The 24,423-nt window shown below is 33.9% G+C and overlaps 1 protein-coding gene across 2 annotated transcripts; it reads right to left on the bottom strand.

The window, feature by feature from the left end:
- Positions 1-1,186: 1,186 nt before the first annotated feature.
- On the bottom strand, positions 1,187-21,780 carry LOC127841635 (septin-11-like). Of its 2 annotated transcripts, XM_052370624.1 has the most exons (11): positions 21,659-21,768; positions 19,276-19,317; positions 13,933-14,077; positions 13,259-13,454; positions 12,645-12,785; positions 9,666-9,783; positions 7,763-7,852; positions 7,143-7,239; positions 6,075-6,231; positions 5,323-5,455; positions 1,187-4,281 (listed from the first exon to the last, which is right to left on the bottom strand). In XM_052370624.1, the coding sequence occupies exons 1-11, from the start codon at positions 21,680-21,682 to the stop codon at positions 4,123-4,125; spliced, it is 1,302 nt and encodes a 433-aa protein (XP_052226584.1). In that variant the 5' UTR covers positions 21,683-21,768; the 3' UTR covers positions 1,187-4,122. The 2 variants fall into 2 exon arrangements, with proteins under 2 accessions (XP_052226584.1, XP_052226585.1); XM_052370625.1 differs by lacking the exon at positions 19,276-19,317 and having other exon boundaries at positions 21,659-21,780.
- Between the last annotated feature and the right edge of the window lie 2,643 nt (positions 21,781-24,423).

Below are 24,423 nucleotides of genomic sequence, written 5' to 3'. Positions count from 1 at the left end.
CTTAGAAAATATATTTTTTTCTATGATCACGAGTGAATTAAAATCGATATTCCACATATCCCAACATTTTTTTATAGTTTATGCTTACAAAGTATTATTTTTGTATTTTTGCCATTCAGGACAATATAATTCCCCATTTGCAGTAAACATGTCTTTTTGGGTTAAGCAAAAATTAAGACTTTCTGAATATCGAAGTAATTTTCCTAATTCAGTTCAATTTTAATCTGAAAATGCTGATATGGCTGCGCCGACAGTATTCAAAGACATAATTCATGCAAATATTAAAGCTTTGTAGGAAGCTTTTTGATCTTAGACAAAACGCATCATATTGGACTTGCAATGAATTTGAACCTTCGTATTTAGTCGGAGTCCAAAATCGAGTCCTTGTCAAGTTTAAAATGAGATCACGTGTTGTGTCTGTGTTGCATGTGGTTTTATAGATGCAAATGGAAAATCTTTGAAGCAAGTGGTATTGATTTTTAGACGTAACACGTCATTTGGGATTAACAAAAATCATGAAGACCAAAAAATGACAACATCAGGGTACAACCGTGTTTGGGTGATATATCCGGTAGGTGTGTTGATAGTGTTCAAAGATATCATCCATGCAAAAATAAAAGCTTTTAAGAAAGTATAATTGCTGCTAGACGAAACGCGTCGTTCTGGGTTAACGATGACTTGGACCTTCTGAATTACCGGGTAGTCTTAGTTAAACGTGCTTCCATCTGCTGCTTTTTCGATCGACGAATACAATAACGTGTTTGAATTTGCCGTACACAATTAATTGTTTGAACTCAAAAAGTGCTCAAAAACAGAGCAATACAATAACCTTTCTCATGCCACACTCCGATTTGTCAACTATGTTCAAGGGCAAATCACTCAGGAAACTGTATATCAGTGGGTTTTTTAAGTGTCTTGCAAGTCTACACTTAATGATGATGATATATTTGAAGTTTCAATTTAACGCTTGAGAAATTTGGAAAAGTTTGCTCCACGAGCCTATACCATTTTATGCGGATGGAGATACCAATTGAACAATATATCACATGTAAACCTTCGTTTGCGGTGATATAAATTATTGTAAATGTACAAATGCAATATATCTTTATATTTTATATCAAGAATTTAACAACTATATTAAGAGCGGTTGTGGTCATGTAAAAGATGAAGAGCCCAGATCAATATATATAGCTTTCACATTTTATTTTAAAGGCATATTTTATTTATTACGAATAGCTTATTAATATATACTTTGTCCACAATGAGTAGTTGACACAATACAAAATGCAAATACATGACGCATAACACAATCTACGTTTACTATGTTTCTAAACACATAAATGCAGGTGCAATTTGATATAATGCTTACATCCTTACAAATATACGGATTGCGTTGATATAGCAGTTTGAATACCTGAAAAATAATTGTGCGATTATGCATTATTTGAACTACAAGCAGATTAATACATGTTAAAAGCTATAATAAAAAGATATTTTTAGCTACTGTTAATGGTGTCCTTGAAAGATATTTTCCACAAATTCAAAACTGTTTTTCAAACAGCTGCTTTTTGCATGATAACAATTATGTTAAAATGAACAAATCAAACTTAGTAATTAGAAACACATGTAAGACAAATAATATAAAATCAATTTACAATGCCATCTAGTCACTAAATTTATAGCATGCAGATGTATAAAACGATATACATAATACAAGTACAAAAAGCATGATAAAAGTACAGTGGCCTATGGCAGTATATGCGTAAGAGACGTTATGTACACAAGGGTTCTGTCCCCTAGCCTGTCTATTAAAAACAAGAAAGAGAGGCTGTTTGCTGAAAGACAAGAGTCCATTTTCTTAGAATATATAAGAATCAGGACAAATACTTCCAAGTTGAAATATAAACAGCCTCCATATGTCTTTATTTCAGCTTCAAATTGTTTTAAGAAAAGAATAATTCATGTTGATTAAAAATACAAATTTTTAATTTAGGATATTCTATACACATAGGCCTAAAATGTGTGGGTGAAAATGGACTCTGGTTGACAGTTTCTTTATAGCATGTTATTGATGCATCAGAGGACAGACCAGTCAGAATAAAGGTAATACTGCAAGATGGATTGGCAAGATAGAGATTCTTAAGTTACATACTTCCATATGACAAATATATAGAATGTAAACTTTGATTATAGTTTGCATGATCAAGAAATGGTCTATACAGTTATGTCAGTAATAAATACATGAGGATACAACCCTGTATTAATGGCTGATTAAACCAAATCATTCCCTTAAAAAAAACAAGCTGACGTAAATTGTCATATGAAAAGCACTACATGATCATTTTAACTATTAAATCTGATGTTTCACATGTATCCCTATCAATAACACGTGCCATAGTTTGAAGAATGGAAACTGGTGTGATACATGCATTTTGCTTTATTATTACATCCACAATATTATGTGGCTATAAGAAAGCAATTCAGATCTCAAGATCGTCTATGTACAACCCTGTCAACTAAAACCAATAAAAGATACAACACATAATAAACACTTATACATCAATCTATACACAAAACAAACACTTTCAAATTAAGATAAAATAAACTACATTAACTCTAGTTTATAGTACATACATAGTGTATTTAGAAAAGGCCTCATTCACAAAGAATATTTTCTGTGCTACTTTTGTAACCCTTGTGGCTGACAGAAAGATGATAATGAACGCACAAGTTTTAAGGACATAACAAATATCTGTTTAATGATTGCATTCATGTCGATTTTCATCGCTGAGTAACAGAAATAATATCTTGAAATGATGAACACATTCAGTGCTAAGACTTCTATAGCATTGTACATTTAATTTTTTCTTATAAACTACAAATATTACATAACATTTGCCTTAAAAGAATGCATACATTTATTGTTATAGACCCTAAGTCCCACAGATTGTCATGCATCAAATATAAAAGCACACAAACACATTTAATTCAAGCATCTTTTAGAAAAAAAGATCAATATGTTTTTTATTTTAACGAATGAGTGAACAAACAAAATATTTGCTATATATGTCTTCCTGCACCTGTTGATGCTAAGGACAAAAATAAGAAAAATTAAGAAAATTAAAATGGAGGAATATACTTGATAATATGTTGAATACTTTTGTACAAATTGCAAGTCTTTCCCAGCTCAGATATTGCACTTGTAATTTAACCCTTTCAGTGCGGGAACCGAATTTTGAAGGCCTTTGCAAACAGTTTGGATCCTGATGAGACGCCACAGAACGTGGCGTCTCATCAGGATCCAAACTGTTTGCTATTCTGATAGTATTCTTTGAAAAAAAAAACGAAGAAAATGCTAATTTTAGAAATTCAGCAGACGACATTTTAGCAGAAAACAAATTACCCAGCATGCAAAGGGTTAAATTCCTGCACTTAAGGCATGCCAATAAGCACTTTACATAAGAAGATTCAATTGATTAGTTAGCCCTAAGCGCACTTTGAAATAAACCTGTTATGACCACAGATCCAGATAATACACAATTTATATATCTATTTTTATTTATACTAGGAAATGGTTATTGAAGTGGAGGCTTTATTTATACTGTACAGTTGTTGACACAGAAACACATAATTATTTTTTAGCACCATGTAATTTATTAAATTAATAAAAGATGACTTTTACATAATTTCTCAATTTTTTTCCAAAGATTTTTATGAATATTGACATAACCAATTTTAAAGCCAGAAAAATTGTAACACCACCTAAAAAATTGCAATGATAATACTTATACAAATTAACTTACAATTTACATCCAAAAATATATAATGTAGTTTGCTTCTGGACTAATGCATTATTTTTTTATCAAACCACATTATTAATTTCTCATACCACAGTCATATGTTATTAAAACTTTATGGTTTGGAAGGTTGAATAGTTGGTAATTTGGTTGTTTCTGTTTTTTTCCTGAACTAAACAATGGATTGGCTGGTTATTTACAAATTTGTTTAAAAATACTCAATTTTTCTTCTATTTTTTGTTAAAAGTTTACTGTCTGTCTATTTACTACTTCTATCAAGTTAATGCCAGCATTGACTGGTAGGTGATCAACAACAAACTCCAGTTTACTTCTTCTTCTTGCCGAGGGTGGAGGCATTGGCAGAGTGCTGCGCCTTGCGCTGGTTGAAGAGGTTTATCTCGTCCTCGAGGCGTTTCTTGCTGTCCTCTATCTTCTTCTTTTGGTCCCCATGCTGACGCTTCAGACTGTCAAAACTTGCATGCAGCTGAAACAGACCAAGGAGATTTATGACAAGTTTTGGGAAATCGGGGCTTAATGCATGTGCAGTGTCACTTTCCGCCTAAAATTGAGTGTTGTTTAGAGGAGACTACCTTTGAACAAGGCTATTGTCAAGCAATATGGTCCCCTACTGGCTCCACCATTGGCAGAAATTCCACCATTTTCAGATTTTTTTTTATTTTATTTTTTTCAGTTGCCATAACAACCACAATGTTTGACGTAGGAACAAATGAAAAGACGTGCATAATGTCCATATTGCCATCTATCCATGTTGCAAGTTTCATGAAAAAATATATTAAGAACTTTTAAAGTTATTGCAGGATCCAGAAAACCACCATTTTCAGCAGTATTTCTAGCTAATTGTTGCAATAGCAACCAGAAGTTTTGACGTAGGAACAAAAATGAAATGACGTGCATAATGTCCATATTGCCATCTATCCATGTTTCAAGTTTCATGAAAAAATATTAAGAACTTTGTAAGTTATTGCAGGATCCAGACAAGTGTGACAGACAGACTCACAGACAGACAGACAGACAGACAGACAGACAGACAGACAGACAGACAGACAGACAGACAGACAGACAGACAGACAGACAGACAGACAGACAGACAGACACACAGAGCGCAAACCATAAGTCCCCTCCGGTGAAACCTGTAGGGGACAATAACAACTCAATAGAAACGGCACTGATTGTCCCTGATTTGAATTTTCATAATGCACAAGCTAATCTGGGACGACACTTGAAGCCCATGCATTAAACCCTGTCTGTCAAGATCAAGGCTCATATAAAAATAAATCTTCCTTCAAGTTACAATGCTTATTCATTCATGGTAACCAGATGTTTGACAACAACAATCTGTTCAAGAAGCAAGAAATCTTGGTTAAATGTTTGTTTGAATTAAAAACAATTTTATGAATGCCTACCCATTCAAAGAATTATAAAAGGTTTAAATAACAAACAACAAAATTGTGAATTAAAAATCATAAAGAATTGAAAATGATATGCATAATTGTTGCTTCAATACCTCCTTTTCTGCCTCCTTCAATTCTGCCTCCTTTTCTTTCACTTTGATCACGAAGCTCTGCCTCATTTCTTCCTCCTTCTTTTGCAGTTCAGAGATATGCTCCTGTCGCTTTTGCTCGTAGGTTTCCGAAAGGCTGAAGAAAATAAGAACACAAATCAATAAGCAATGTGCTAAGCAATCTTGGTGAAAAATAACGTCTGTATTGGGTCGACAACAACACACACACTTTCTAAAGATTTAATAATGCAATATATTTTCCAGCAAATTTAATACAATCACATCAATATAAACTTTCATATCAGTTATATATTTTAAAGAATATACCCAAAACATATGGGATATTGTAAATATTGGTAAGGCAGTGACATCGTGTTTGAACAATATGGCAAGCAATATAAGGGTTCTGATGATGCCCATCAATAGTCATTTTTAGGTCGATTTCACAAAGTGTCAATCTATCTCTTAATTTAGGTGTTTGTCTATGTTGGCATGCTGGTTCAAGGTGCAGTCACTTTCCTGCTCAGAAGCAAAGTGGCCAAAAAATGGCTTTAAGCAACCAGCATACAATCTGATTAGTCTAGGAGTAACTCCATATCTGTTCAGGTTTAATGCTGTTAGCTGCATATCAGAATCCAAGGATTTAAAATGAGGCTTTTAAACTTGAATAGAGTAAAAAAGTCCTTAAATGTAATATGATATTCAAATGCTCTACAAACATGCCAAAAAGCATTTTTGAGCAGTTAAGGGTTTACCTCTTGGATTCGTCATCCGAGAAGCCCATATTCTCGAGCTTGTGACGACGGTACAGCTCATAGTGCTGGCTGTGAGTTGTCTCCCTTAGGTCCTCCATGTTGGTCCGAATCAACATCTCACGTAGCTTCACAAAGTCACAGTGGTTCTCATTCTCCACTGTAACAACACACACAAAATGGTTTCATGATTTGTACAATACTCTGAAAGATAAGTGAAACATAAGAATACCACAGACGCTTCAATTGTCTTGAAAATTATTTTTTGGTTTGTTTATTTTCATTCTCCACTGTTGAACCAGGCAGATAAAGTGATTGTAAAATAAAGTATGCTGAGAGATACTTTAACCGCAACAACCACAGCTTTTTCAATTCCCTTGAAGATAAATTCTGGTTTGTTTATTTTTATTCTCCTTTCTTCAACAGGAAGAAAATGGTTTAGTGGTTTGTTTGTCACTCCTTTTTTTCATTTTCAGGTGTTTTTTTATTAAATATTCGAGTGTTGTGTCTAGTGCTTCACTTCTGTGTCATACTGACTAGTACTTGGTTCCTTTGCATAGATGAAGGACCACATGCTAAAATAAGGATTCTGTCACCCTGCAGCAGCTGAAGTATCCCTTTGTTAATATGTGGGTATTTATTTGAATTTATACTATTTCTATTAATATTTCTGTCATATCACAATGCTCACTTAACCAACTCACACTTTTCATGGGTTAAGCTCATTATACCAGTTCTAAGTGCACATACTCATGCTGGTTACTGACAACTGCCATACTTGACTCAGAAGAGGGGAAGAATTTCTGTTTGTAAAATCAAGTTGCAAGATTATTTTCAAATGGAACCCAGAACCACACAGCTGCTTCAATTCTCGTTGAGTTACAATACAATATTCAATAATTAATTTTCTTTCAAAATCTAATTGTTTAACTCAAAGCCAATGCGTAATTGGTTGGAAAGGTTCTGATTTAAAGTAAAAATCAAACAAAATCCAAAAACAGATTTGTTATGTTCAACACTTGAAACATGATGTTTGGACAATCAATACAGCCTGTATGACAGCCCTCTTACCCTGCACGGTCCCCCAGGGGTACTGTCGCGCCTTCATCATCTTGTTTCCAATCTTCACCTCGTCACTGGAACCCACCACAGCAAAGGGCAGATGACCCTACAAGGGGGACAACTCTTATATATTTGTCAAGAATTCCATCAAACTGCTCGCAGAGTTACCTTTGCATACCGGTTATTGGTACATACTGCATTTAGAAGTAAAATCCTCCAACATCTGGAAGAATTTCTTGTTAGTAGCTTTTTCTTATTTTAAGCAAGGCAGTTTTTTATACAATATAATTTTTATATACCAGTTAACAGTTAAAGATGTTGTCAGAGTAAGAACAGGATCTCCATAAGTTTCATTTACCAAGCTAAGCCTCTTGCTACCACTACAGAGGACGTCTAAAGACTTAATATAAATAACAATTATATATAGATATAACATCATCCCATGGTGTGTAATGGCAGCAGGGATATGATAAAGCTATGCTAGGAACCAGTCAACCTTCCGCAGGTAATCTATTTCAAATAAGCCTGTTACTGACTTATATCTAATAAAAATAATATTATGTTGAGGCGAATAAATGACGAACGTTGACGTAAATAAAATAGACATCAATAGATAACAATACACTTACATTCATGACATTGTTGGTGTCAGCTACAGTCTGGTCATCGGTTGGGAAGTTGTAGATGTTCACACCATTGGCTTTCAGTTCACTCATGATCTGTACAATGAGACATAGACCAAAACATTGAACCAAAACACATTTTGGCAAGATTTTATGAAGTGAATAATATTCAATACCTGAAAGCATTGCAATTTATGCGTGATAAAATAATTATTTGGCTTTTTTAAGGTAAAATGAATGAAAGAGAAATGGACACATTGCAATACATGGGCATTTAAAAAATACATGCACGCACATTCAAACAAAGCAATTTTTAATTTACAACCAAATAAAAGATTTTGTTGGATTATTTGAATAAATTTTTGTTTTTAGCATAAACAAGAGATGTGTTTGTCCGAAACTTAATGCCCCCGCTTTGAAGCCATACATTTGACCTTTGACCTTTAAGGTTGACCTTGACCTTTCACCACTCAAAATGTGCAGCTAAACGAGAAGTCAGTAAGACATTGAATGGAGAAATGAATTTTTAATTTTTTTAATTTTTGACCTTTGACCTTGCAGGATGAACTTGACCTTTCACCACTCAAAATGAGCAGCTCCACAAGATACACATGCATGCTAAATATGAAGTTGATGTGTTCAATATTTAAAAAGTTATGTTAAAATTTTAACGAAGGTTAAAGTTTTAGGAAAGAACAAGGGACAAAATTGTCACAAAACCAGGTTTTCATTGTGAAAAAAAAATCTGATAAAGGGAGAAAACTCAAACTGAACTTTTGAAATGACCAAAAAAATTTAACCCCCTTAGTAATTTTTTTTTTTTTTAAATCTATTTTTAGTCGTGGCGACCTTGACATTGGAGATATTGACGTGATTCTTTCGTGGGACACACCGTCCCATGATGGTGAACAAATGTGCCAAATGATTTTAAAATCTCACAATGAATGACATAGTTATGGCCAGGACAAGCTCATTTATGGCCATTTTTGACCTTTGAACTCAAAGTGTGACCTTGACCTTGGAGATATCGACGTAATTATTTCGCGCGACACACCGTCCAATGATGGTGAACAAATGTGCCAAATGATTTTAAAATCTGACGATGAACGACATAGTTATGGCTCGGACAAGCTCATTTATGGCCATTTTTGACCTTTGAACTCAAAGTGTGACCTTGACCTTGGAGATATCGACGTAATTATTTTGCGCGACACACCGTCCAATGATGGTGAACAAATGTGCCAAGTGATTTTAACATCTGACAATGAACGACATAGTTATGGCCCGGACAAGCTTATTCCGCCAGCCCGCCAGCCAGCCCGCCAGCCAGCCAGCCCGCCCGCATTCGCCAATCTAATAACCAGTTTTTTCCTTCGGAAAACCTGGTTAAAAATATAATGATATTTGACCTTTGACCCTGAAGGATGACCTTGATCTTGACTTTCCACCTCTCAAACTGAGAAGCTCCAAGAGATACACATGCATGCTAAATATCAAGTTGCTATGCTCAATATTGCAAAAGTTATCAAACTTTAACCAAGGTTAAAGTTTTGGGACAGACAGACAGACAGACAGATAGTAAGTCAGACAGACAGGACAAAAACAATATACCCCCGATCTATCGATCCGGGGGCATAAAAATTGTGTATGTTTAGAATCTGTTTTTAAACAATATTGTGAGTAATAAAACACTCAAAATCTAGAAACAAAGACAACAAAACACCAAAAAAGATTAAAAAAAAGGTGCAAATATTTGTGTCTGTATGTATAACCCATATTGCCTTGAACTTGAGCTCTGCCTTGGCGATGATGGGGATGATATATCCAAAGTGTTGTTCCATTTTAGAATGTGCATTCCACACAGGCTAATCAGGGACAACACTTTCCACATGTATGGTATTTTTTCTACCTTAGCCTTGAACTTCTGCAGCTCTGCCTTGGTGATGGTGTCCGCCTTGGCAATGATGGGGATGATGTTGACCTTGTTGTCCAGCTTCTTCATCGTCATTAGGTCCAGCGCCTTCAATCTGCCGGGAAATACAGGGGATGTGTTGGTGCATTGTGGGATAGTCGCAAAAATAGCTTGTTTAACCCTCCCCCACCTTGCACTTCAACCACTTAAATTTGTAACAATTTGTAATGAAGGATACTACAAATTGCACATGCAGAATTTCATATCATAACCAATAAAGCTATATCTATTTTGGAACCCCCTCATTGAAAAAATTCTGCAATTAACATGTTTTTCATAAGTATCGAATGGCATTTGATTACAAACTTTGCTATGTAACCTTAAAAGTGTTAACCAAAGTATTTCCCAAGATTTTTTCCTATTATTATATGAAGTCACTTAAATGGTTCCACATACCATCTGACCAGTTTTAGCACCACCTTGTACATTTAATGGTCCTAGATCTTTCTGTAAGGGAAAGTGAAGGTCTACAGGCAGACAAAGAGACAGATCATGATTATTGCAGTATACTCTACCAGGGACTACCCTAGGCCTTAAAATATAGGGAGAAGTGACTTCTTCTTTTTAGCTCACCTGAGCACAACATGCTCATGGTGAGCTTTTGTGATCGCCTTTTGTCTGTCCTGCGTCGTCAACATTTTGCCTTGTGAACACTCTAGAGGCCACATTTATTGTCTGATCTTTATGAAATTTGGTCAGAACATTTGTCCCATTGATACCTCGACTGAGTTCCAAACTGGGACTAAGCGTTCTTGAGTTATCATCCGGAAACCATCTGGTGGACGGACCAACCGACCGACATGTGCAAAACAATATACCCCCTCTTCTTCAAAGGGGGGCATAATAATTGGGCTGCTTGATTTTCGCTTTACCGGTCTTGTTTACTAAAAAACTCGGGCGACTTGATCTTCACTTTTCTGGGGTCGTAAGGCGACTAGTCGCCCGTAGGGCAGTCCCTGCTCTACTTTGTTGTCTGGAGTATACTTACCAATTAAGTATTCAGTTAATCCACCACTGCTTGTGTTAAGATGAAAATTTTGGAAGTCCTGACTTGCAAGTATTAGATATTTGAAATCATGAGCATTTACAAAAATGTTATGGAGTTATGGAGATAAAATTCACACCCTGTTTGAGGTGAATACATTTTAATTGGTTGATTAAATGGTAAATGCAGCCATCTAAATCATGTATAAATTGAGATATGGTTACAATTTTGGAGGTTCTGGGAGATGATAACTCCCTGACTTCTCTTTTGCATGTCCTGATTCCCCTTGGTTTGGTTAACACTAAGACATCTGACATGTACATGTAACTGGCAAGATTCTACAAATATTAAAATAACTTACATCTATGAATCAGAAACAAAAGTGTGCAAAAATATCTTCATACTGGTAATAGCATAATTATTATAAAATTTATAAGACACAAAAGAGATAAAAAAGTAATAAATATTACCAGAACAACTTGAATTATACTTCAGTGGTGTGACTTGAGGAACACCAAAACTCTAAACTTGTACGATTACATGTTTTCAGAAAAGTGTTGAACTATTTGTAAAGCACTCTTATACCTTAAGAGTAAAGCACTCGGCAAAAAAAGAGGAAAATTTGTTATATTTGGATTGTTGCAGCTTTCTACAGTATTACAGTTGTATCAATATTGTTAACCTTGCAACCCTTTTTCAGTGGTAAGCTGGTTTACCAATACTCAGTCCATTTATCTACATACAGCTTATGCCAGCAAGTGACAATGGTCCTACTTAAATCAGGGGTAGGGGAGATGCTGTAGAAACTAGTGACCTGAAAATCAATAGGGGTCATCTTCGAGTCATGATCAATGTACCTATTAAGTTTCATGATCCTAGCCATAAGGTTCTTGAGTTATCATCGGGAAACCATTTTACTATTTCGGGTCACCGTGACCTTGACCTTTGACCTAGTGACCTGAAAATCTATAGGGGTTATCTGCCAGTCATGATCAATGTACCTATGAAGTTTCATGATCATAGGCATAAGCGTGTTTCAGTTATCACCCGGAAACCATTTTACTATTTCGGGTCACCGTGACCTTGACCTTTGACCTAGTGACCTGAAAATCAATAGGGGTCATCTGCCAGTCATGATCAATGTACCTATGAAGTTTCATGATCTTAGCCATAAGCGTTCTTGAGTTATCATCCGGAAACCATTTTACTATTTTGGGTCACCGTGACCTTGACCTTTGACCTAGTGACCTGAAAATCAATAGGGGTCTTCTGCGAGTCATGATCAATGTACCTATGAAGTTTCATGATCCTAGGCATAAGCGTTCTTGAGTTATCATCCGGAAACCATTTTACTATTTCGGGTCACAGTGACCTTGACCTTTTACCTAGTGACCTGAAAATCAATAGGGGTCATCTGCAAGTCATGATCAATCTACCTATCAAGTTTCATGATCCTAGGCATAAGCGTTCTTGAGTTATCATCCGGAAACCATTTTACTATTTCGGGTCACCGTGACCTTGACCTTTGACCTTGTGACCTGAAAATCAATAGGGGTCATCTGCGAGTCATGATCAATATACCTATCAAGTTTCATGATCCTAGGCACAAGCGTTCTTGAGTTATCATCCGGAAACCACCTGGTTGACGGACCGACCGACAGACCAACCGACAGACCTACATGTGCAAAGCAATATACCCCCTCTTCTTCGAAGGGGGGCATAATAAATGCACCACCAATGCCCCCATAAATTATGTTGCCAGGCTGAGAATCAAACCTGTGATAATTGGATTCGTATTCTGATGCTCTATAACTGAGCTATCTTGCCAAACTGGGCTTAATGCATGTGTGTTATGAGTCATCCAAGATTAGCCTCTACAGTCCGCATAGCTAATGAGAGACATCACTTTAGGCATAGGATATCCTACTTACGAGTGTCCAGTTGGTGCTATGAAGTACAGACAGGCGTGTATGCGGGAGTCGTGGTAGTTGAAGAGCGAGCGTTTGATCTTCAGTTCCTCCGAGAGGAAGGCCTCAAACTGGTTGTCAATGTAGTCCACAATGGACTTCCAGCTAGAATGCATGCACAAAATCATTACACGAGAATTGTTCTGAGGAAACTGAACAACCAACAACTGAAAAGGACGTAAAGTATTATTATATAAGCCCAATTTTAGGAAAACTGGGCTTTATGCATGAGCATAAAGTGTAGTCCCAGAACATATCTTTTATTTCCATCATATACTGGACTAAGCTAGCAAATCAAGAAATTCAGTCGTAATAAATATTAAGGTTAAACTAAAGTGCATGTTATGTTTTTGGTATTTTTTTTGTTTTAATCTTGATTTCAATAAAAACTAAAAACTTTTTGTGGCCAATTTTAGTGTGTTCATGCTACCAGTACTTGATACTTCATGGTTTGCAAAGGAAGTGATACAAAAAAATGCTTAACATTTATCAAGAAAAAGTCATTCTTACAACAAATAATATTTCTTCAAAGAATGTGATGCCATCACTTTTCATTGCAACTGTCTCATTAAAGCTACCTGTCTTCTTTATTGATTTGGTCCCCAAAGCCAACGCTGTCAACAACACGTAACTTGAGTCTCACGCTACTTTCCTGCAGCTCGTACGTGTTTGCACGCAGTTTGACACCTGGCAGGTCGTGGGTGGAGGGTGTGGAGTCGAAATGGGTGTTGAACAACGTGTCCATCAGGGTGGACTTGCCTATACCAGTCTCACCTTGATTAAACAGAACAGGCAATTTAGATTGTTGAATATTCAAGTTAACTAATAAATGAACATGAAATTTGAGAACACTGTCAAGGGTGTGGAAGTATTTAAATTACTAACTTCTCCATGGTCTTTGTTTGCAAACAACTTAAGTCAAAAAGCAATTATTACATTTCCAATTTATTTTGTGTGTGTGAAAAGTTTCAATTTATTTTGCAACTTCAAGCTTCCATTACATTCCCAAGTTTAACTCCCATTCTCAAATTGAAATCTTCACACACATAAGTTTCAAGTTAGCACAACTCTATAAAATTTGGGGCTCAAACTTAATGTCTTTTTTTCCCCAAATACTTTATAAAGTACCCATTGCATCTCAACATCTAACAGTAAATATATAGGGTGCAGTACAACAACCCCCCCCCCCTACATTCCACTTTAAACATGCATGAGGATGCATTAACATCACTCTTCCTACAGAATAGCTTACCTAGACAGAGGATGTTGAAACAGAAACCCTGCGCCACAGACTTGTTCACAAGCTGATCAGGCAGGCTGTCAAAGCCCACATGTCCGGTGAGGTTTAGATTGCGTGGCCCCGTCACGATGTTGCTACGACTGGGTGGCATTGGAGCCTGCAATAGGAAACATTGGTGTTATTTGGATACAATTACATGGAAAGTTTATGCCTTTAATAAAGTGCTGAAAGGTTTTGCAACTAAAAGCATTGAGTAAGAAGAAAATATGTTCACACTTTTTGTTTTGTATCATTTTTTGTATGATGTCAAGAAGAGCCAATTATGATAAAAGATTGCTTTTGAAAGTTCTTATGAAAATTAGTTTATAATTTATTGTTATTTAAAGCCACTGGACAAATCACTTATCTATAGCAACATGCCGTATTCAAAATGTATTTGTGGCAAATATGCTGCAAATTTATTGTGCACTATTTAAACACCTAAAAGATACCACCTCAAATGCATTGAACAAAATCATTATTACCTCCGATTACTGTACTTCAATATCATGGCGGAAAAACTGAGTTTTTTTTGAAGATTTTATATGTTCATACACATTCAAGCATTTCCCCAAGGTTTTGGGCACAGGGGTGCACCCCATTAGTTGGCAATGGGATAGACTTAGAATTTCTTAACTTAATGTGCCCTTTATTAATTTCTATAAAACCCAAAAGCTTTAACAAGAACACACAGGTCATAATTGTATGTACATGTGTACTTCCAGTGTTTTTTCACCATTTTTGAAATCAGGCTGGGTCCCTTTTGATTGGGAAATTATATGTCGTTGATTTTATGCCAACATGTACAAATACTTAAAAATTGATCATTAAAGGGACTTCAATGTTATATTTTCTGATGTTCAACTTAAAGAGTTTGATTTGGAGATGAATTATATGTTTATAGTGTTTTTCCCAGGACGTTTTAGCGTAGCGAATCGCCATGCCCTTGTTTTGTTTCGCCACGCTGCCCCTTTCAAAGTCAATTATTGCCACGCTTCCCCTTTCAAAGGCAGCCGCCCTGCCCTTTCATGACATAAGCACCCGCTGTTTTTCGCGTCCTTATTGATAACATATTAATTGAAACCAAGATTTTCCTGCGCTTTTCATGCATAATACAATATCATCAAAACATTTATCTTAAATTTAGATAATTAATTATTGACAGAATCACTGTAACGTTTTCTTAAAATAGGCGGACATATTATACAAGGTTACATTGCTATGCGCACCCGTCGGTTTTCATTTTAACAAGATGGCGGACGATACAGCTAATAAATTGTGACTCTCAGCAAAAATGTCAATTTTACGATGGAGATCACACATTTAGAAGGGATAAATGAAATGCACGTGCTAAAGAACGATGCATTAATCGTTGAACACAAAAACAACATATTTATCAGTAATCTGTTCATTTGATGTATGTCACGGAAATGAGTGTTTGCGAATTGTTAGTGTTCAGTTTACTCATTTTACTGGAAAAACTTCTGACAAGATTATCGTTAGAAAATGGGATAAGACAAACATGGTTTCATTTATGTGTAAGTGGATCTGTGTATAATCAGATTCATATGCATATATCGCTTTATTATGTTTGTCATTCTGTACAGTTTACTGCAACAGCATGCTACTTTAATGGCGACATAGCAAGGTAAATGTATTAATATTTATTAAAGAAAGTTAAATACACCAATTACCATTAAATGTGCTTGTTTATATGTTTATGTGTATATGTTTCTCTCTAAACCACTTAGTCACGTAACGTTTTTGCCCTTTTTTAAAGTAATACGCCATGCCCCTTTTCCCTTCTCAGAAAAACACTAGTTTAGACTTATTAAAAAATACATTTTTTTGGAAACCTTCAACTAGGATATTTTAGGTCCCATTTTGGAAAAATATTTACTTTTTTTCCATTGGGAATGGCCTACCTACCAGACCCAAATACACTTGACTTCAGAATTGAAAATTCAGCACAGAGAAAACCTTATAATAAGGTTTTCTCTGTGCTGAATTTTCAATTTACTTATATGGTAATTCAGACACAGGGGTAACCCTGATTGGGAAATCAGAGGTGCCACTGCCCTTAAAGATTGTATACTAAGAACTGGCAAAATAATACCGGTAACTACAGGCGTGAGAAATGTGTCATATAAATATTAGATTGAATGCTATTGCACTATTGATTTCCTTGACTTGTATTACATGACCCTTACCAGATACAATCTATAATGCTCTGAAATTTTATTTCAACTCAATAAGATGTATTTTGGTTTGGTATCATGTACAATACACAGAGCATGACATTCAACCACATGCTTATTCTGTAGAAGTTTGCATAAAAGGGTCTTCCACCATATGTAGCCAGCGTAGCTCCAGACCAGCCTGTGGATCCGCTTATGAGAGCATAAAAAACTTGCATGACTTTAAAGAGGACAGCATAGTTCCTGACTAAGACTGTGCCGATGCGCAAACTGGTCCGAAGCTACGCTGGCTGTGTATCGCACTTTCATTTTCACATGAGCCAGGTTAAATAATCATCAAATGATGTAAATTTTGTACTGGTATTTTATAAATATTAATTAAAGCCTATTGTTCTAACTTATTATATTATGGTTGATCATTATGTTTCATACCAAACAGATGTATAGTACATGTAAATCATAATACAGGTAAAAGATAATTATATTCAATCTATTTAAAGGGATCTTTTCACGGTTTGGTAAATTGACAAAATTGAAAAAAGTTGTTTCAGATTCGCAAATTTTCGGTTTAGTTATGATATTTGTGAAAAAACATTATTACTGAACATTTGCCATGGTCTAATATAGCCATTATATGCATCTTTTGACGATTTAAAAACCTACAAATTATAAAGCGTTGCAACACGAATCGATTGAATAATTTGGAGAGTTCTCTTATTGTCGTTTAAATTTGTGAAGCGTAGTAACGAAGATTGCTTATATAAGGTATAAAATACGCGGCCTATGTATGCTTGGCAGGATAGCTCAGTTGGCTAATGCGTTTTTGCTTCAGAATTTCGGGGGTCACTGGTTCGAGCCCTGCTGCAGGCTACTTTTTTTTTCCTTTTTTAAATTTTATTTTTGATTTTTTTCTAAAGCTTTTAAAATTTAATGTTTACATTTATCAATATAAAGCATTTAATGACAAACTTCAAAACATGCCAAAATCTGTGAAAAGGCCCCTTTAAGAGACAAAAGGTAAAATGTACAGGACAGTACTTGATACATGTCTTCTGGTAAACTAGTACTACATCTACTAGAATAGTGTGTAATGTGTTTTGTTTCTGATAGGAACAATCTACGGCATTGAACAAATTTACATCTATACAATTCTGAATAATTGGAGACAATTAAATACTTATTCACAATTTTAAGACGAAAAGTGAATGTTATGATACTATCCTATCTAATGGTAGGTTTAAGAAATCTACTGAACAATTTCTAACCAATAATACTAATAGAATTCAACTGTACATTTCTAAGGAGTTGGAGAAAACTAAAAAGATTCAAATTCTGGTATAAGGAATATGAGACAATTAAAAATACAAATAGGGGTATGAGAAAATTGGAAACACTTAGAACTAAGATACAATTCTTAGGAGTTGCATACAATGCTACAGATCCATACAATTATGAAGAAAATAGAAATCAATACTTTCATTTCCTTACAAATACTTCATAATAACAGGACATTAAGGCCAAATCGGAAAGGAACAACACAGAGATGAAAGTTATATAGATTCCATAACTTAAGCTATGGAGAAATGTGCAATACATTTAGACTGTGCAGAACAGTTTATTACTCATAAAAGTAGAGTGCAAGTGTACAAATTTATATCAACAGAACGTGCTTTATTGCTAACAAGAGACAGTATTTGATAAGTAATGTGATGTAAACAAATGCTGCCATGATACATGTTTTTTCCCGAGTCAAGTCGACACATGATTTGATTGCATTTACACTTCAGTTTGAAGAGTGTAAATCAAAACCAACTTAACAAGAATATTGAAAACTTCCTTGATGTTAAACGAGGGTTTTTACATGCATTTACAAGTAATTTCTGACATTAATAATTATGTCACTCAGCCACTCAAACCATGTATGAAATAATGTTCAAATATACAAAATGTAGTTAATTTTGATTAATTGAGTTCAATTCTAAACAGTTAATTAATATAACATGTTTAGTCTGATAAAAAGCATCAACAAATAAATATATACAACAAATTAAAAAGTTAAAATAAACACATGGTTTATAATTTTAAAAACTTAATAGAATATAATATTTGTAAAAAGAATTTTAGTCAAAATCAAACGAAGCATCTCTTTGATTTAGCACATTTATTATTTCATTCCACACAATCACCGTGTAATAGGGATTTAGCCAGACTAAAACAATAGCAAGGGGGAGCTAAAAAGAGGCTATGAGACTTAAGAAATAAAGGGGCAGATGGCTGAATTTTAATGAAAACCTAAGGATGATAAATAAACTTTGTACATTGAAAGTGACTCTATGCGGTGTTTCCACATAAGTTCTTTTATTTAATTGACCATCAAGCATATATTCCGTAAGGTTTGTTCTTTATTAGAAATGTTATAAATAATTTAATATAAATATTTTAAAAAGTACAATGTAACAATCCATTTTTTATATATAACTATGAATGTTCAATATAAAACAAGTTGTGTGTGTTTGTGCTTACGAGAACATTTGCATTTGAAAAAGCGACAAAGAAGGGAGAGACATTTGAAAAGGGTAGGTCATAAAATTGAAGGACCAACTCCCCTTGCCATTCCTCATTAGCTAAATCCCTACATTGAAACACATTATCTTCACATTGCTATTCTTTTTTTAATGTAAGCATCCTAAAAAATGCAATCATATCCCCTTCAAGGCTTGGTCTGTAACAATTGCAAATCTGACAAAGCTCTTTGTTCACTAGATCATGGCCACATGAAGGTTACATATTAGTAAAAGTATATCAACTGACTTTGGATAAAAACCACATTTATGATCAGGCATATATTGAGAGTTCACACATGAATTGCACAGTACATGTAAACACTGTACTTACACAAGACAACTTTTTAAAAAAACAAAATAAAATGCCTGGAAGTAAGGAGAATAGTTTTATTACCTGGAGAATTATTGTTAACTATTTAATGTATTTGTGAAACGCTGTACAATTAACACAATAAATTTCCTGTTTATGAGACAAGAAAATATAACTAACATTAAAAGCGGTTTTAGGTTTTCATCCAACAGCCTAGTTTTCACTTAGTCAAAGATCATCTTACCTGCAGTACAGACCTAACCATGTCCCCTGCATTAGAGGGTACCTGACATGAGGGTAACAATTTGTGTAAGAATATATGTATACAACACCAACAAACAAACTCAACTACAAGCATAAAGCGTGTAACTTACCTTTAATGGGACAATACCCATAACAACATTAACGACGCAGAACTTTATTACTATTTATAATTACTTAACAATATCAAGTTTCGGAAGCTAAAATGTATAGAATAAACTTGACGTTGTGTATACTGTACAGTATATACTTGTGATGATGAACTTAACATGAAAAATTATCAAACATAATACGCAATTCAATAGTGAGTTTCAAAAGAAGAGTAAAAACAAACAAAAGTATTCTTATTTTGTAAACTAATGAGGAATAGATTGTGCTTTATCGCTATCTGTCATGTTTGCACATATATTGAGTAGTATGTAACAACTACATGATGGTGATTTAGATATTTTGTATAATATAATGTATTTTTTTTACACATTTTGTTTCTTAGATAAAATCTAGCATTTAAAGGCAAACAAATGCAAGATGCAATTAAACGTCTAAAACACAATGTAACAAAACACTTCCTTGTTTAAGCAGGAGTTATTTGTTTTACATAATCAAACAGATACAAAAGTCTTGCATTAAAGTGGTAGTAATTGTCAGAGTTAACAATTGTAGGAAATTACATCATTATTCACATTTGAAAAGTTTCACACAAATTTCACAATTTAATACAGTAAATTAAACTCTGTCAAAGTATTCACTGTCAATGATGCCCACCTCAAATTTTGAAATTACATTATTTATAATATTGTTACATTTTAAAAAGATCCTGAAAAGTTTGTCTTAACAAAACAAAATAGATTCACAACTTGAAGTTGATTATGCAGATAAGGGAACATCAAGAGGTATGATGGTTTCCATATATCATTTTAGTAAAATATTTTTCTAAGATTTATTTCTGTAACATGTATATCAATGCACTGCACTGACCATATTCAACATTTTGCAATTTACTCACACTTGATACTAGTCAAAACAATAACAAGTGACAGTGTGAGAAATTCAGATTTAAAAGTAATAGCCCAAATTCTTATACACATACATAAAAAGTAAAATTTCTTACTAGCTCGACTATATAAAATTGTTAATTCCCACTAGCCCGAAAGATTTTCACTAGCCAAATCCCTTCGGGCTAGTGGGAATTTCGCACACTGAAGTAAATGTTATTGCACAGAATTTAAGGACAATTTCCTGTTACAAATTAATTTCATATGAATTGCGCTTTTTGCCATACTTCAAATATAACTAGTTAAATACAAATAATGTATTTGTTAATTTCTTAAAATAGAATAAAACAGCACATTAATCTTGCAATTATCAGTTTTATGCAAGTTTCACAGTGTACACATAACCGATTGCAATATCATGGCCGACTGTACTTGAGTTGAGCAGCTCATCAATTTATAAATGAGAAACAAATGTTTAATCAGAGGTTTTTCTGCCTATTTTGGGAAAAGGAGTCTGACCAAATTGGGATTTTTTTATCTACAAAATTGTCCATTTTGGGAATTTTTGCTTTGATGAAACAGCTCATTTTGGGAAAATATTGTGAGTGTATCATGCTTAAATAAGTCAGAGGTTTAACCAATAATTAGTTTTGATTTGTTATTTTGACATTTAATGCAGGTAAGCATCAGATGAGTCAGTTTGGTTTGTGTGAATGTGCTGTGAAATTGGGAGCACAGCAGGTTCATGGTGCTGAATCCTCGCTCAACCACAGCAGTGCTTGTTGGTATGATACACATTGGCTGGACGAGTTGGAACATTAATAATCTAATAATCATAAGTCATAAGACACTTCTTTCTAAAAAAAAAAAAATATTTTTTTTGGAAATTGGTAATTTTTGTTATAATTTTGGTTGGGGAATGCCTCCATTTTCCGGAGGCGCAGACAATGCTGAAAAAACCCTGTTAATGTAGGCTAAATGTTCTTTTGCAGTCTGGATTTATTTAATAAGTGCTTATATATCATTATGGATGATTGTTCAGTGAATATTTTGTTTTTTATACTGAATGTTCAAATAATGAAGCTTCCACAGAAACAATGCTACAGGTAAGTGACATTTTCTGATATGAGTCCAACTGAACAATGCTTTAGGGAAATGCATTTGTGGATATAAGGTTAGTGTATACCAACCTCATTAATATACATGAGAGTTACTTTATACCACTTTTTATTACCAGGCTCCAGTGGTGGGTGGGACCTTTTCAGTCTATTTCTTTGTTGATAACTATTTTTAATTCTTCATCAATATAAGTTCATGAAGACTATATTTTAAATAACGCTAAATAAGTTGTTATAATTAAAGTTTACATACCCTCTGAACCTCTGCAGCCGCCATTTGTTTTAATGATTTAAACTTTAAACAAATAAACAACTTCGATGACTAAACCCGGAAGTATTTGCTGCGGCTTTAATTTAAGTGAAACAAAGCAAAAAATAAATAGACGGAAGTAGAAATGGCTACATTTCACTTATTTTACAGAAAGGTAACTTACTAGATGGCCGACCGCGTATCGTTGTATTTGTTAATACTGGACTGTTTAGACGCACAAGTTCTCGTTTAAAAAAGTTACGCTTAAAAAGTTGAACAGTATGAGTGAACGAATGGAAAACTCATCCTCTACAGGGGAGTGCGCCCATGCCAGAAAATCTGGTCCTCGGATGTTTCGCCCCCAAGACGTTTCCGCCCTGGTCGTTTCGCCCCCATATTAGGTGCGAAACGACCAGGGACTAGGTGTTGAGTATTTTAATTGGTGACCATTATATAATCATCAAAGAAAGTACCCTGAATCAATAATGTAAGTATATTAGTGGAACACTAGGTGTTGAGTAGTTAAATTGGTGACCATTATATTCAATAATGTAAGTATATCACGCATTTATCCGACAAAGGGTAGGTGATAAAAGCAATTAGCCACCATAAGTATATATATTAATGTAAAATGAATGCAGATAATGTTTTAATTGACTTGATAATCACAATCCAATCAATTTGATATGAGTATCTTTTATAAGCGGGTTATATAAATATAGATATATATATATATGAGGCAATTGACCGTAAATTTAAATAGCATGAGTCTTAAATTAACAATGCATTTCATTCCCTCATTATGTAATTGTGATAAAACAGGTGTTAGTTATGGTAGCTATAGCGCTTACCAGTTGTAGAAAACGAAATGTGAAAACATTTGGAGATCTGTATTAAAAGAATAACAGTGCTGCTATATATTGTAATGTAAATAATTACGACTCATTCAGTTTATAAATGTGCTTTGCTGTAATTTATTATTGTGTGCTATGTATACTCGAATAAACTATGTGTTCTGTTCTATTATATTCCAAAAAATATTCATGTAGTGCAATTTCATATTTAATACAATACAATGTATGGAAATAAAACAGTAGGTTTCTTGTATGCGTGATATTTTATTAGTATTACTATTTATTAAATTCAATTAAAAATGACTTTGTAAATGGAAATAATAATACGAAAGTGATGACATGTGTAAATAAGTAGTAGTGTTGCTTATTTTATCTAAATAGCAGCGATAGTATATTTATTATCTCTGTTATATAATGTACTTGTGTATAGTAAGAAATTCTAGTCATAAGTTGATGGTATATTGAATATATTTTGTGTATAGAATCTATTATATAGGAAAAATACAGAAAGCCACTGTTAACCAGTTCACTTAGGTCGTCGCTCTTTTACATCATTTTTCACTATGCGCATTAGTACCCAGTTTTACAAACACCAGTGTTGTATCAACTTCAATATTTTGTAACAGGTGTTAAACATAAGGTTAACAGGGGCAAATCTGTAAGATTGGCCATGCATGTTTGTAAATTGTGTTATTTTATGTATTATTATATTGTACATGTCATGGACGAGAAATAAACCTTGAAACTCTATGTTTAAGTCGTAAGACATAATTAAACATCTTAATTGCGATAAGTTCCATTGATTAACTTGACAGACACAAAGTGGTGCTTAGGCAACAATCAATTACTGACACCCGCCTTCGATTGTCAATAAATAAACAAATCAGTTTTCTTTTAAAGTACTCCCTAAATGGATATTTGATAAACAGTATGAACAGGTGTTATAAACATGCCATTCAATGCGGACAGTTTATCTAAACATTGCCACTAATCCGATGTTGTTGCGTAATATTATTTTAACTATCAGATAAAGATCGTCGTGTATTCGCTTCACAGTAAAAATGATTTTAAAAATGTCGTTTTTTTAGGGTTATTATTATTATTTATTTATAATGAAATGATAATTCAACTTGTTCATCTATGTACTTGATTTACTAATAAAACGATATACATTTACTTATTATAAAAAGTTATTATATAATCCATCGATATATTATATGTAATTAATTAAATAACATTGCTATAGTCTAAGTAGTTTTGTATGTAGTTGACAAAAAGACAGTAATTCATCAGTACTTAATCTATAAAATTATATCTTAAATTGTAATACGAGAAAATTGAAGAATTATTTACTTATACAAACATTAAATTACATGGCAGTAGTTGTGTATGTATTTTTTCGTATTAATTTATAATAGTGAAAAGTCTATGTAGAGCTATATTTTCGCGTTCTGCTAGTGTTTGGGCTGTTATACCTAAGTATTTAAAGGATGTCACTATTTCTAATAATTCTCCGTAAAGGTAGAAGTTGTAATTTGTATGGCGATTACTTTTTTCTTAGATCGAGGCCTTTGTTTTAGATGTATTTATTTTAAGAGACGCTATGCAGTAATTAAACAATAAAAACATATAGCATTAAAATTTTAAGTTAGCTGTAGAGTAATACAAGCCTTTTTTTTAAAGAAATACTTTTGAAGCTTAATTGTGTTAATATGAAATTTTATCTTCATGTAGAGAATAAAACTATATCTCTCAGTGACTAACACAATCAAATTGGTCATAGTGACTGTTCATTGTGTTTCGAAGTTACATGATTACATGTTCTTATACTGAACTCACTTGCATGACTTTAATGGATGTAATCTAATTTCATTGTGAAGAATTGCCCATCTCCTTTTCTAAATCGTTTTATGT

The sequence above is a fragment of the Dreissena polymorpha genome, chromosome 8 (assembly GCF_020536995.1).
Source record: "Dreissena polymorpha isolate Duluth1 chromosome 8, UMN_Dpol_1.0, whole genome shotgun sequence".
Taxonomy (NCBI): Eukaryota; Metazoa; Mollusca; class Bivalvia; order Myida; family Dreissenidae; genus Dreissena; species Dreissena polymorpha.
This window is presented reverse-complemented; position numbering and strand designations above follow the sequence as displayed.